The sequence below is a fragment of the Heloderma suspectum genome, chromosome 3, assembly GCF_057233095.1.
Source record: "Heloderma suspectum isolate Gila_16-S chromosome 3, 16-S_ref, whole genome shotgun sequence".
In the NCBI taxonomy this organism is placed as follows: domain Eukaryota; kingdom Metazoa; phylum Chordata; class Lepidosauria; order Squamata; family Helodermatidae; genus Heloderma; species Heloderma suspectum.
Window position 1 is genome coordinate 249403639 of NC_139460.1, and position 14968 is coordinate 249418606.

Sequence of the window (14968 nt, forward strand, 5' to 3'; positions counted from 1 at the left end):
TTTCCCATGACTTGAGCTCTTAGCCTCGCCATTTTGATAGATCAGTGGGCTATGGACAGAATTACAGAGTGTGTTTTATGTAAGGGTGCTTTCAGTGGAGGAGTCCTGGCACTAACGGTGAGAAGGCATTGAGCAACTATTCTGTCTTTTCTTCCGTAATGGGTTTTCTGTGGTAAGAAAAAAGGATGGGAAAAGTGGTGGGAACACACAGAAGGATTATGAGTGGAAGACGCTGCTGCCTGGACACTGCCCGCCCCCCGCCAAAAAATTCCATGAATGAGGCAGGGCGATGGCATAATAGAAGCCTTGTTTAGAAGTACTCTAACTGGATGCCACTTCTACCAGCTCTTTAAAGAAACAAAGAAATACCAACAAGTGAGCAGGGAGTAAAGATGGAGGAAATGCTATTAATGTATTTTTATTGATTTATTTATTTGATTTCTATACCACCCAACAGCCAAAGCTATGCTCCTAGCAGCCATCTCTCAGGTGCTTCCAACATCAGCTGAGACACTCAGAAACTAGCTGCTCAAGAAGCTCCTCTCAGATGACTTGTGTCTGGGACAAATGTCCCATGTGTCTACTTCGTGGGCTAGTACTTAGGACAGATTTGATTGCCCACTGATGCTTAGAATTTATGTTTATAATAACATCCCTATTACTTATTTTGCTTTGTTTTCTGTGCAATTTCTTTGGGTTGGATCCAACCTTCACATGAGTGGAAGTCTGCTCGCACAGCAGGACTTCCCTGTCCTCTCCTTCACCCTGCAGCCCTCAAGTGTGCCCCAAATCTGCTCTAGAGAGTTCACCATCCCTCCAAAGCAAATTTGAGGGGCCTGATGGGGACTGCAGGGAGGGAATCCATTTCACCAGCAGTTCCCTCCTGCTGGTGAAATAACACAATTAGATTCAAGCCTATGCTTATTTATTTGGCAGACATATAAAGAAAATTCTATTTTAATTTTTCTCATGTTTGGGGCTCAATCCAGTGGGTAATACTCTTCCACAACCCACCCTCCTGGGAAGTTCTCCTGTGCAATCCACCCTTGGGTCTCCCTGTGCGGGAATTGTGTCTTTACTTTCGTTATTGTCTTAACCATATCCTCTCTGTAAGTGGTTGAAGTCTCTTATTATATGGCGTACCGCATTACGTGCACAGCTTGATCTGTTGCACCAAATTTTGTTAAATGGAAGACCTGCTTAATGACCTTGTCCTGCTTGTATGACACTTTGACTATGAAAATAAAGATATGTTTGCAGTTCATGATAATGTAAGCATCTGAGGAAGGGAAATTTGTAGTAAGCACTGAAACAATTATGCATTGAAAATGTGTCTCATGCCATACCAAATGCTGTGGCTAAATATGGAAAAATGAATATTTGAGACTGAATTTCCCTTTTGACATTCAGATTTTTGATCTTCAGCATTGGTATTTATAGGAAATAGATTTCCTCTTAAATCTTTTTAGTACCTTTGAACTGGATATGAAGATTGACATACAGAGCTTTTCTACATGAGGCTGTTAATTGGCTGTAATCAGCTGTAACTTTTGGTTTTGTTGCAGAATTGAGTCTGACCACTACACAAGTAGTGTTTTCCTGCTTTTACATTACATAACCTCTAGGTGGCACTGTGGTATAGCAGAATAGTGCAAATACACAAGAGGAATTCACACTTTCTTTCACTTTCACAATTAAATGTGGCATTTTCCCTGCTCTAAACAAACTCACCAAAAGTGCTGGTTAGACACAGAAGCGAAACTGGAGGGTCATGATATGTCTAAAGAGCCCGTAAACAACCATGAGTGGGGAATGACGAGCACACAATAAATTCTTCATGTAGAAAAGTGCACACTCCTCTGAATAAGCTTCAAAATAACATTTTTCCCCATCCAGTTTTCAGGAAACTTCAAAATATGACATTCCAAATATGACATCTTTGATTTTGAAGGTCAATGGCAGATTCTTGAATCAAAATGTCATCAAAATGTCATCAATGCTATTTGAAACATAGGCATAAATCTTCGAGGCGGGTTTTAGTTTTAGTATTTTGATTACCAAAATGTGTGGAGCTTTTGGCGCAAAGACTATTTGAAGTACACCATGTAGATTGCAGAGCCTGAAAATTCATCCTGGTTCTGTGATATTAATTGCCGTAGAGTTTCCTTTCTTTCAAGTGATGCTTGTTGGTTTGTTGGTTTGTTTTGTATTTGTAACTATTGAGTCTGTTATGCAGATTAAGTATCGAGAAGAGGGTGAGAGGTTCAAATCTGTTTTTCACTGGGATATGAAATCCAGAGATATGGAAGCTGCACGGAAAATACAACTAAACAGTCAGGTAAGAGACCTGTCTCAAAAGCTTATGTGCCTGTGGCCCCTGAGATACTGTACCGCCCTTTAGCCTCATATATTTTGCTCTTTATGAACTTGTACATATGAACTTTTGCATCAGGGATGGGGAACATGAGGCCCTCCAGATGTTTTGGACTACAGTCCCAGTCATCCTTGACCATTGGCCATGCTGGCTGGAGCTGATGGGAGCTCAAGTCCAATGACCTTTGTAGGGCCATGGTGTAAGCCTCATTCAGTCCTCTGAGGATGGCACCGGGAGAATGTTTCACAGATCAGGCCATATATGATCTTAGCTGAGACACTGGTCTGCTATACCTTCATGCAAATGCTCAGGATGGTGTGTAGCAGCTTTCCCTAACCTGGTGCCCCCCAGATGTTTGGACTTCAACTCCCATCAGCCCCAGCCAGCATGGCCAATGGTCAGGAATGCTGGGAATTGTAGTCCCCAAAATCTGGAGGGCACCAAGTTGGGGAAGGCTGGTTTACAGGCTGAGATCCTATATCTACTTACCTGGAAGTAAGCCCTGTTGAACTCAATGGGACTTAGTTCTGAGTAGAAATGTATACGATTACACTGTTTTTTACATTTATGGTTCAACCTATCTTCAGTGTTTGTTGGCTAGAAAAAGAATTCTATTAAAAAAAACAGAGAAAGGACAAAGAGAATAGCCTCATCTCATACAGAAAATAATTAAGAAAGGAAATAAAGTCCCAGGTCAACCATGAATTTTGCTTGCAGGCTATGTTTAGTGGGCCCACTACATAGCAACCTTCAGGCGGCTGGATTGGGCTCTAAGGACCCTTAAAGAGCAGTGGTGTTTTTAAAGTGGAAAGGCATGGATGCACTCATGCATTAAACTGTCTTGCAATTACATTACATTGCCATTATGGGCAGATGGACTGGGCACATAAGAGTGGGGTTAAGATGTCCCCCTTTCTGAATCTGACACCCTAATCAAAATCAAATTAACTGGAGTGTCAGTTCAAATGAAATGTTAACGCAAGCTCTTGTATAGTTCACAGTGTTTGGGACTAAGGTGCCAGGGTTTCATGTGCAGCACATAGATAAAAAAGTGAAGGGAATCACTGGGACTGTTTCCCATGCAAGCACCACCACGTAAATATAGAAATCCTGTTCAAAAGCACAAACAATTCAGAAGAGTTGGTGTAGGACAGACAGAAGAAAGGGATGTGGTCACATCCAGCCACACATTTAATAACCTAGTCAGAGACCGAATCTCATGATCTTTAGAGATGTAGTTAAATGTTTGTACCACTGTGTCCATTTCTCATGATACAGTCTTTTCTTTTTAGGAAGCCTACCATGCTGGATATGAAGAAGGCAAATCCTGGTACTCAGAAACCATCCCAGATTCGAACATGGTCAGGATAGCTCAAGCACAGAACAGGCTCAGTGAAGTAAGTGAGCCTACTTTTTATACCAGATCTATTTGTGGGGGAAATATTGTGTTATAACATATCCACATAGGCTTGGATCCTAAGATAGGTTAAGGAAGTTCGGGAAAGAAAGTTTCCTATCCTTTCCTCCCCACTCCAGCCACCTGGGCCTACAAAAGCCTGCCTAGAAGGTTGTGGGGACCTCCTGAACAATGTGGGCAGGGCATGGGACCAGGACAAGGCAGGCCCAAGACATTTTGCTGCCTGAGGCAAAGGACGAGATGGTAGCCCTCCCATTCCTGGTACCAAAGCCAACCAGATTAGCTGTTGAATCTGGTCAATGAGCCAGCATCTTCCACTACACTTGGGCGAAGCAAACTAGCTTGGGGGGTGCAGGGGCTAGCCATGCAGCACACTTGGCACTGCCCTCCACCATCTTGCTGCCTCTCCCTGCCCCCTATAGCATCTGCTGTCTGAGGCAGCCACTTCATTCTGCCTAATGGCAGGGCTGGCCCTGCATGGAGAGGGGCTGCTGGGGGAAGGGAGAATCACAGAAAACGGTGAATATCAGCCCCATTTGGGCAGTTCTCTCCTTCCCCAGAAGCCTTGCACTCCCCATGCCACATTGTTTAGGAGGGTCCCTGGACACTGCAGGAACAAATCCCCACCCAACAAACTTCATTAGTACCAATAGAGTTTTTTTGCCTCGTTTTTTTAGCCCCATGATGGTGGTGATGGGAATTTGGGGAGGGAAACTGGCTGGATGGAAAGGTTTAAACCTCCCCTACCAATGTGTGGTCCCAATCCAGAATCAGCCTTCTGTGCGATTACATTAAGGTAAAGAATATTGTGAGGATCAGCTGCACGCTACATATTAAATGCAGCATGTAGTTTAGCCCCGGGAAATTAAAGCTGCTCCTTGGAGCCCAATCTTGTGTATGTTTACCTAGAAGTAAGTCATGCTGGGTTTGAGGAGGCTTACTCCCAAGTAATCATGCAGCCATAGAGGAAAGGTAGGATTTGTTGTTGTTCAGTTGTTCAGTCGTGTCTGACTCTTCGTGACCCCATGGACCATAGCACACCAGGCCTTCCTGTCCTGCGCTCTTTCCCGGAGCGTTCTCAAGTCCATATTCATTGCATCGGTGATGCTATCTAGCCATCTCATCCTCTGCCGTCCCCTTCTCCTTTTGCCTTCAGTCTTTCCCAGCATCAGGGTCTTTTCCAGAGAGTTTTCTCTTCACATTAGGTGGCCAAAATATTTGAGCTTCAGCTTCAGTATCTGTCGAAAGGTAGGATACCAATAAATAAACATTAGGGGAATTATTTTTATGGACAAAGTTTAAACACACCAATCTTTGTTTCTCTTAGCTGAAATATCCTGATGAATACGAGCAGCAGAAGGGAAAAGGCAGTTTTCCTGCTTTGATCACGCCAGCTTATCAGATAGCCAAGAAGGCCACTCACCTATCCAGTAATGTGAGTTCCGGGGACATCGCTCAGGGAGGACGGTGCAGTGCAGCTGCCTTCATAGCAAGGACCAAGGGCCCATGCTTCCATTTTATTTATTTATTTAAATGATTTTTAGGCTGCCTCTCTCAAGGAGACATACTAGATACAAACAATGCAACACTATGCAAAACAAACACAATAGAAAATCAATCAATAACATTCTCAGTAAAATGCTATAAAAAAATCATTGCAATAAAACCTGCGGTCTACAGACTATGGGTAGGCTAACGAAAACAAGTGGGTCTTCAGAGCCTTTCTGAATACCTGCAGAGAAGGCGGCTGATGAACCACCAATGGAAGTTAATTCCAGAGGTGTGGGTCACCACTGAAAAGACCCTCTTCCTTGTACTCACCAGCTTAACTGCCATTAATGGCAAGGAGGTGAGAAGGGCCTCTGCTGATGACCTCAGAGTGAGGGCAGGCTGGTACAGGAGTCGGGAGTTCTGCATGTAACTTGGGTCCAAACCATTTAAGACTTTAAAGGTTAAAACCAGGACTTTAAACTGTGCTTGGAAATGCACTAACAGCTAATGCAGCTGGCACAGAATTGATCTCATACGAGTAGATTGCCCAGTGCCCACCAACTTCCAGGCAGCTGCAGTCTGTACCAGCTGAAGTTTCCATGCAAATTCATATAAAGATTACATTAAAAAAGATTTAAAAAACCAGTGTGTAATGAGCACATGATGTAGTTAATGTTTTATGTGTCATGACCAGAGGTATTGATGATCTGGAGGCATGATTACAAGTGGTCCGGAAAACCAGGTGGAAAAGGGAATATTCCCTTTCCCCTACTTAAATGGTATTCTTCCCCCTTTAGTGCAATCATAACTTTAACAATCTTTATTCATTGATGTATTTCCTATCTGGCCAATACTAGCAGGGTATTTAATTAACAATATGCGTGCAATTTATGGTATGAGATAAAAAGGAAATCCAAAGGTTATTCAAAGAATAGCATATAGTGCTTTAACATAAATTGAAAATGAAAACATTTGAAATGGTTACTTATTAAGCATGCTGGGCTAGTGTTAAAAATGCTATGTTCATCCAGATAAAAAAATCCAAGTTTCTGTTGAGTTTAAAGTCATTCCATTAACTTTAATAGTCTTCTGGATTGAAGTCTTTAATACATTTACTCCTCCTTTGCCATTTCCTTTAGCAACTGTTTAATAAACATCTTTGGCAACTGAGCGGGTTTGGAGTGAATTAATCCACAGTACAATATTTTGACAAATAAGGTTAGAATGTGTTGTCATTCCAGCCTCTTTTCATCAATCCAATGTGCTACTTCTTTTGCATTTGCAACAAAGGAATGTATATTCCAGGCCAAATATTGTGAACATTAATTAGCATACCCAAAGATCATCTATTTTCTTGCTTTTTGATGCTGGATGGCAAGAAATAAGGTGGTAGTTCATAACAATTTTCAAATATTCTTTGTCTCTGCTCCTTCCTGTAGGTGGAATATAAACGAGGGCATGAAGATCGTGTTTCCAAATTTACCAGTGTTGTCGATACACCACATATACTCCATACAAAGGCTGAGGCACAGCGCATGAGTGATGTAAGTAGAGCAGAAAAAGAAACTAGGTTGAAAGCGCACGCACGCACACACTCACACATTCACACATGTGTGCACACACACACACACATTGCTGCCCCGTTGTAAGTCTGTGGCTATATTATTTAAATTCTCTTGATTTTTACAGTTAAAATACACAGAAGAGTATGATCAACAGAGAGGCAAAGGCAGTTTTCCTGCTATGATCACTCCGGCTTATCAGATTGCCAAACGAGCCAATGAACTAGCTAGCGATGTAAGTTTCAAAAGCATGGTCAGGGGTGCTGAACCTCTGGCCTGTGGGCCAGATTCAGCCTTTCAGGGTTGCCCAGAGGCCCAGGCCTCCTTCCCTTAATTTCCAGTTGTTCGGTGGTTTCCTGGCTTTGGGGTAGGTTTTTTCCCCCATTCTGAAAGTTTGAAATGTCTGTTCTAAGGCTTCATTACTGGCCATAAGAGTTTTAAGCTAAAACATGCTGGTATTTTGGCCCCTGAGAGCTTCTGCGAAATTGAATCTGGCCTTCAGGCTGAAAGAGGTTCAACCCCCCTGTTCTATATGTAATCATATATTGAAACAAAATCTGTACTGTGTAAAGCAACTGTGGACTTTGCAGGTTATGGTGCTGGGATGGAGCTGAATTTCTGTTATTAGGACACGTATGTCAGGATGCAAGAGCAGGGCAAACCCAGTGACTGGGTTTGGATGATCAGCGGGGGGAAGCAACCTAGTATGGGTTGTTGCCCCCACACATGCCAGTCATACAACTGGCATTTCCCTAATTACCCATGCTGCATTGTGGGTTGCCATGTCATCCAAACCCGGCATGTGGGGTGGTGGGGTGGCCTCTTACCCACCCTACAACCCATGGCTTGCAGTGGTTGAGAAGCCACTCCTGATGTGTCATGTGCTGGGTTCGGATGACACAGCAACCTGTGACACGGCGTGGGTAATTAGGGAAATACCAGTCACGTGACCAGCACACACAGGGACGAGGAGAATACCCATTGTTTCTCCCACTGATCATCCAAACGTGGCCAGTGATTGCTGATGATTGGCAGCCCCTGTGATATGAAATAGGTGGAAGTGCCTATTCCTGATGGCATCTCATTCTCTGGGTGTCCTCCTGGATGTAGCTCTGCTCCTATATGCCCAGATGGCGATCATGTCTAGGACAACCATTTTATCAACTACATTGGATGTGCCTGCTATGCCCTTTCCTGGAGGATAGGGACCTTGTCACCATTGTCATGCCTTAATGGCCCTAGCAAAGTTGGCAAGTATCTCCTTTGTTAGGGAGATTACAGATAAATGTCCCACAATGTCTAGGAACCAGGTGGAGATTCTTCATCTTTTGGCAATGATGAAGAATCCCCCCCACCCCGCATAAAGACACTGAGGGTCTTGCAATCTAAATGTCTGTGAAGGGTAAAAAAAGGTTGCAGTTTGAATCAGAGAGACTCCGGGTTGTTTCGCACCCTACAACAGGCCACGGGTTATTGGAGGGTTGTTTCCCCCTCCAATGTCATGCCACCCAGGTTACACAGCAAACCATGACAACTCCCCCCTCTCCACTTCCATGAGGTTGAATATTCAAAATGGCCACTGGCATGCGCTGCAACCCACGGTGGGCTCTGGTGATCATGTGAACTTGGTCACAGAGTCCTGAATTTGGGCTCCAAATGCCAAGAACCTCCAGTGACCTCCTTCCAAAGGAAACAGAACTTGGGTAAGTGCTGAATCCCTGGAATTTCTTACCAGTTGGATACATGGGGTGAGCGTAACACTACTGTGCAATGTGATGGGGTGGGGGAGATGCTCCTCTCCTTAAAAAATCATTTTAGCTTTTGCTTTGCCATTTTAAGGTATGCCGCTTCAGGCAGTTTATATGTAAAAATGAAGTCTATAGGCTTTAAAAGCAATCAAATCTCATTATTTAGGTTGTAAGACCAGTGGAATACATTCATCCTTTTACCTTCCTTGCTTTCAGGTTAAGTATCATCAAAGATATGAAAAAGAGATTAAGGGAAAAGCAAGTCACTCTGATGGTACTTCAAAAGAAAATCTGGATCAGTTTAGTCAGGTAAGGAGTAATGTAAATGATTAACATTTACTGCATAGTTAGTGGTTTGGATCCTAATGATTATGACCATAGGATCTCTTGCAGAACAGGAATCCCCACCTCCCCCTTCCCTCTAGCGTCACATATTCCCTCACCCCCCAAGTGCTGCTTCCAAGAGCCAAAGTACATGTTAGTGCTAATTAGTGCTGGCTCCAGGTTTTGGAGGGCCCTTGGGAAAGACACCCTCAGTGGGCCCCCTCCCTCAGTGAGTCAGCCTTCTTCCCACCAATGTCATCACCCAGTTGCTCCTCATCCTCTCTCATAATTGCTACCATGTGCTTGCCAGGTGGAGAACCAGTAGGCAGTGGCACCTCCTGCGCCTCCTTCTCACCACCACCATTGTCTGGGCCAGACCGAGAAGCAGGTGAACAAGCAGGTTGCAGTGGTAGAGAGGAGGAGCAACTCCAGGGGGTTCTTGTCAGTGGGCCTCTGCTAGGATGTGGGCTCCCAGTAACTGCCCAGCCATGTCTACCCTTGGCATCGGCCCTGATGTGTTAAAAAAACGAAAAAAAACAACAACCTCAATTGACACCAATGGAGGGCTGGAAATCTCTGGAATGGTATAGAATGTGGTATGGGGAATGAGAAGAAGGATCACATATGTCTTCCACTTGTGCTAGGACTCTGTGGGATACCAGCCAATGGCTTTAATAAATTGTACTGAGAACTACTTTTCCATGTCCAAAACGTTGTTTCCCTTCATATAACAAAATGAAAGAAGGTTTTCACCACATTCTGAACAAGAATGTGAGCAATTTCAGTTTCAGTTTCCTACTGTGCTCATTGTTACTTCATGGTTAGTATCTTAGGCTAGTTAAGACTTATTTCCTGCTTCCCATGCTGGCATACGACATATCCTTCTGGTTTGTTTGTTAGAAGTGTAATAGACCAGTCAAACTGAACCACTTATGACGAAAAAAGTATGACTAGTGAATGAAATGAGAAGAGAAAAATACAGGCATTTGTGTCATCTATGCAAACATAACTGGAAGCATTATTAAAGTTATGGCTTTAAATATGAGTTAAGAGCTCTTAACAGGTATTTTAAAAATTAGTGGTATCATAGGAGTTATATTTGAACATGTTTTCAACTCTGCCTCATTCTCTTCTCTTCTACTTTTTCAATATGTTATAATATATGGAAATGGCGAACTATATCTGCTAGTTAGAAAGTCTAGCGATGCAACATAGAGGTACTCATCTAAAGGGGAAATCCTATGCATATTTAGACAGAAAAAAGTGCTACATTCCATGGCTGGCTGTGGAATTCTGGGAGCTGTAGGATGTTTTGTGTCTAAATATGCATAGGATTGCACCCTAAATAACACACAAATACACAAATCATAATTACTGTATGTTTTCCAGGGTTATATGGATGATTATGAAGAGCACAGAGGGAAAGGGAGCTTTCCTGCTATGATCACACCAGCATATCTAAATGCTAAGAAGGCAAATGAATTGGCTAGTGATGTAAGTATGAAATATGAGATCTTAGTCAACATGGGCCAGATGTAAGAAGTTGCTTGTTATAACCAAAAGGTTCTCTGGTGTCATATTATTTGAGCAATTAATAGGAACCTATAAAAGGAGTAGGACTGTTTAGGACTCTAAGCTGTTCTTGTGACACATCCACTGATGCCAGATATGACTGTTTCTGTTCTGACTGAGAAGGCTATTTTGGTATGTGTTTGTCTGAGAAATCTAATGATTAAATAATGTCTTCTGAACAGGGCGTAGCTGCAGAAATTCAAAACAATTTTTTAAAATAATCACAACATTCTTTTTCTGCATAAGTATATCAAAATAATTTCTATAATGCCTAAGATACGAAGTACTGCACAACTCACTCGTCATACCCAAGGGGTCTTCAAGAAACCCAGTACCACCGAGTACTTTTGTAATTGCGAGGATTTTCAAAAACACTTATTTATTGAAACATCCACCTGGGCATGTCTAAGCCCAATGGGACACTTAAAGTAGCTCTTTGCATGGTTGTCATATTCTTTAGATAAGTTTACCTAAGAAAATAAGAAGAGCCATGCTGGATCAGACCAAGGCTCCAGCATTCTGTTCACACAGTGGTGAGTGGTCAACCAGCTGCCCACAGGAAACCCACAAGCAGGACATGAGTGCAACAGGATGCCTCTTATATTTTTAGGCCATATATGTATGCCAACCATCCAAAATGACCTTTCTAATCTCACAAGGTAGTTATTTCAAAGATCTAATTGGTTGGATCCAAAGTTACCCTTCCACCCCTGGGAGGACTTGTTCCATTTCTAGAAGTGGATGTTTGCATCTAACCAGTGGTGAATCACTGAGCCTGTTAACACATAACGACAACCCATCAGTTTAAAGACTGATGGATTGCTGCGCATGAGTGGGCGGGCACGCTGCCTGAAGTGCACCCACCTCTTTCACTTTTACCCCACAACACACAATCAGCTCCTTCGTAGGCTGTGGAGTATGACATGCTAAACTGGACCAATGGGTTGTTTAGGGGCTAACCCAGCAGTTAACCCATGGGGGGTTTTTTTGAATGGCAGTGGAGAGTTAAACCCCCCTTCATCCAGCTATGGTTGTCACCCATTCCTTGATCGTAGGGAAAAAAGAGGATGTACAGGTTTCAAGCATGGTTAATGTCATGTCCAGTTTGACTCCAGCTGACTTTCTGTGTACACATTCAGATGGCTTCTTTTTCTACCATGCCCACTTGTAATCAAGAACACTGGCAGGTATGTATGGATAAACTGGAAGTAAGGGAATGTCCACTAAGGGAACAACCCTAGCCATTACCTCCCATTGAGGAAATTAATTGTCAGTTGATCTTCACACTGCCCTTTGAGGAGCAGTCAAGCAAACTGAAAAGGTAGCTATTTCACCCAGTAGGTATTACACCGTGTCTTTTTGTCCTTTGTTTTTTATATATAGATAAAATACAAGAAGGACTTTTCAAAGATGAAAGGAGCAGCCCACTATCATTCTCTTTCAGCCCAAGAAAACCTAGTTCTTAAACAAGCCCAGGATGTGAACAAGCTATACAGTGAGGTAAGAAGATCAAATAATATCCTGATTGATATGAAATCTAGAGAACAATTATTGGCATTTAAACTATGCCATTTAACACAGCGCAGCTGCTGAGTTATGATTTGAACTGCTGGTAACATACTTTAGGAAAATTGTCTCTTTTCAGTGCAGCCTTCCCAACTTGGTGACCTCTAGATGTGCTGGACTACAACTTCCATCTTGATGGGAGTTGTAGTCCAACACATCTGAACTGCACCAGGTTGGTAGAGGCTACTCTAGTATATCTTTAGCCCAAAGTATTAACACCTTCTTGGTTTCAAGACAGGCTTTTGCAGAACAAATGAATACAGAGTAAAACAGCAAAGCCTTTGGCAAAATGTGTGATAGTGATGGGTTGCTCCAGGCTCAGGTATGGTCATGATATGACTCTTGGGGTGTTGCAAACATATCTCAATTTACATTTGTGAAATGTTGGAGGATATGCATTTGGTGACAGTTTAGAGATGTATGATCCTATGCCCCCCCTCTGCCCCCCCCCAAACTGGGAGATTTGCAGACCTTATCAACTATTTTGAACCTCTTTTGAAATTCCTCAGTATTTTTCCTGAGTAGCACCCCTGTCCCCTCCATATTCACCTTTAATTTTGCTTTTGGGGAAAAAAATGATGGGACATCTACACTGGTTTGTCAGAGAAACTTAAGCACAAATCTCATGAGAATCAGTGGGATTTACAGCACAGTCCTGTACATGTTTACTCAGATGTTAAGTTCCGTTGAGTGCAGTGGGCTTACTCCCAGTTAAGTGGGTATAGGATTGCAACCTTAAGTATTTACTGTGGGATTAAATCCCATTTTTCAATAGGACTTAAGCCTGCATAACTCTCTTAGGGATTTCCCCTCCCCTCATTGCACAGAGGTGGTTTCAGATTGGTTGCATGCTGAGCAACATAGGATTGGATCCAGACTTAGTCATGCTTTGAAAAAACTCACTGAAATCAATGGGACATTTTTGTCATGACTAACTTAAGTGCCTTTGATTTCATTGGGTTGACTGTTTGCATGACTAAGTCTGAATCCAGCCCGTAATGGCTGTGTTTCGACATAGCGATAAACCAAAATTTCTGTGAACTCTGGCTTATCACTCATGAGTGGCATGCTCATGTACACTGCCCTATGGCTCCTGCTTGGATCCTCCTGCCAGTGTGAGTGGCTTAACTAACCAGAAACTAACAAGAAGCAAAAGCTTCCTACTACATCAGAACCTGGGCTCTTGGTTTGTCACTCCACTAACAAACCAAAGGCTGAAGCCAGGGTTCGAAGTTGGTTTCCCTTTTCTGGTGTGGATGTAACAGGAAATTTCCTGTTGAGGGGAGTGAAGCAGGGGCATAGGACAGCAGGCACAAGAAACCAGAATTCTCAGCAAATCTGGGCTTGTTGTTACATCCAAACACAGGTGTGTTTGTCTCCTTTGCTTTTTTGCATAGAAATATTCAGTATTCAGGCCCCTGTTTCTCTTATTGTTAGGTGGAACTAATATTGCTAGAAGTTAATAAACATATTTTCACTTTCCGCTGTTGTAAATTCTGATTTTTAAGGTGGAATATAAGAAGGATCTGGAGAACAGCAAAGGCCACAGTATTAACTACTGTGAGACCCCACAGTTCAGAAATGTTAGCAAGATCTCAAAATACACCAGTGATGTAAGTTGTTAGTCACTTGCATGCAGTTTTGTGAAAGCTTAGCTTAGTCACTGCTGGAGTCACTGTTTGTACATATGCGAATTCCAGATAAGAGCAGGAAATATGGGTAAAAGCAGCACTAGGAGTTGGAATATAAAAATAATTGCAGGAGGAGATTACATACAATTCATCACTAATCCAGTCGAACAGTGCCTGTTAATTGTTAAAGCTAATTCTCTTATCTCCCATTTACTTGATTTTTTATGTTTGTTTCTTAATGGTCTTACCAGGTAACCTCAGCCAACAGTGTTAGGGTTGCAAATTATAGAGCAAGTTGTCTGCTTATAACTGCAGGCATAAGAATAAGATTTAGTGCATTATATTTCTGCAGTTGAATTAAACACCCTAGGCTTTATAAACAGAAGGTGTCAGAATAGCTGCATTACTCTTTGCAGAATATATTTTAGAAAGCATAAAGCCCCATTAAAATCAATGGAATTTAAGAATTAAACTTGACATTAAAATCTCAACTGCAAGTATTTTGGAGGCAAAAGACCCAAAATGTTCTCAAAAGGCATAAGGCATAGCTGTAATTGCTCTATATAGAGTCTTGTAAAGCAATAAAGTTGACTTTATTTCTAAAGTATGCTGTTTTGCTCATAAATGGAAGGAACATTAACTTTGTCTTTTACTAACAGACACTAAATAAAATGAAGGCACTAAAATAAAATGAAGGGACAAGCCCATTCTTCTCCAATAGGAAGAGTACTAGTTGTTCTAATGTGCTATATATCTCCATGTTTCGCCTTATTTTCTTTGTTGCGATATCAAAGAAGGAACTCTCGTGTCTGAAAGGAGATTTGTTTTTCTGTGCAGCTCAAATATAAAGAGCATTATCAGAACCAGAAAGGTCATTATGAAGGAGTTGGCATGGACCAGCGGATGCTGCATGCCATGAAGGTTGGCAGCTTGGCAAGCAATGTAAGTTCTTTGAACTCAAGTTGTAGTAAATGCTTTGACTCTATACTGATTCAATATGGCATCTCTTCTTTGCAGCATGGTCAAATGAAGGGTAACCATAAGGTTTAATTGCTTTGGGGAGATGCAGGGATGAGTGGAAAAAATGAAAATAAAATGGATTTTGGAAATAATGTTGAGCAACACAGAAGCAAACGTGCCGATAAGGAACTTTGCGTGAGTGGATGGCATGTTGGCACAATGTTGCTGGGTGCGACTTTTCACTTTTGCAGCAGTGCGACTTTTCACTTTTGCAGCAGGTGGTACAACACCCCTTAGGACTTAATAATTAATTGATTGCTGTG

The 14968-nt window shown here is 42.3% G+C and overlaps 1 protein-coding gene across 2 annotated transcripts in view; it reads left to right on the top strand.

The window, feature by feature from the left end:
- NRAP (nebulin related anchoring protein) overlaps positions 1–14968 on the top strand; it is an 89523-nt gene that overhangs the window by 7271 nt on the left and 67284 nt on the right. The window contains exons 4-13 of one of the 2 annotated variants that reach the window (XM_084846178.1): positions 2237–2338; positions 3667–3771; positions 5119–5226; positions 6722–6826; positions 6972–7079; positions 8809–8901; positions 10306–10410; positions 11872–11988; positions 13563–13667; positions 14523–14627. In XM_084846178.1, coding sequence (XP_084702304.1) covers positions 2237–2338; positions 3667–3771; positions 5119–5226; positions 6722–6826; positions 6972–7079; positions 8809–8901; positions 10306–10410; positions 11872–11988; positions 13563–13667; positions 14523–14627 — 1053 coding nt within the window. The remainder of the gene's footprint in view (positions 1–2236; positions 2339–3666; positions 3772–5118; positions 5227–6721; positions 6827–6971; positions 7080–8808; positions 8902–10305; positions 10411–11871; positions 11989–13562; positions 13668–14522; positions 14628–14968) is intronic. The other variant, XM_084846179.1, reaches the window with a different exon arrangement.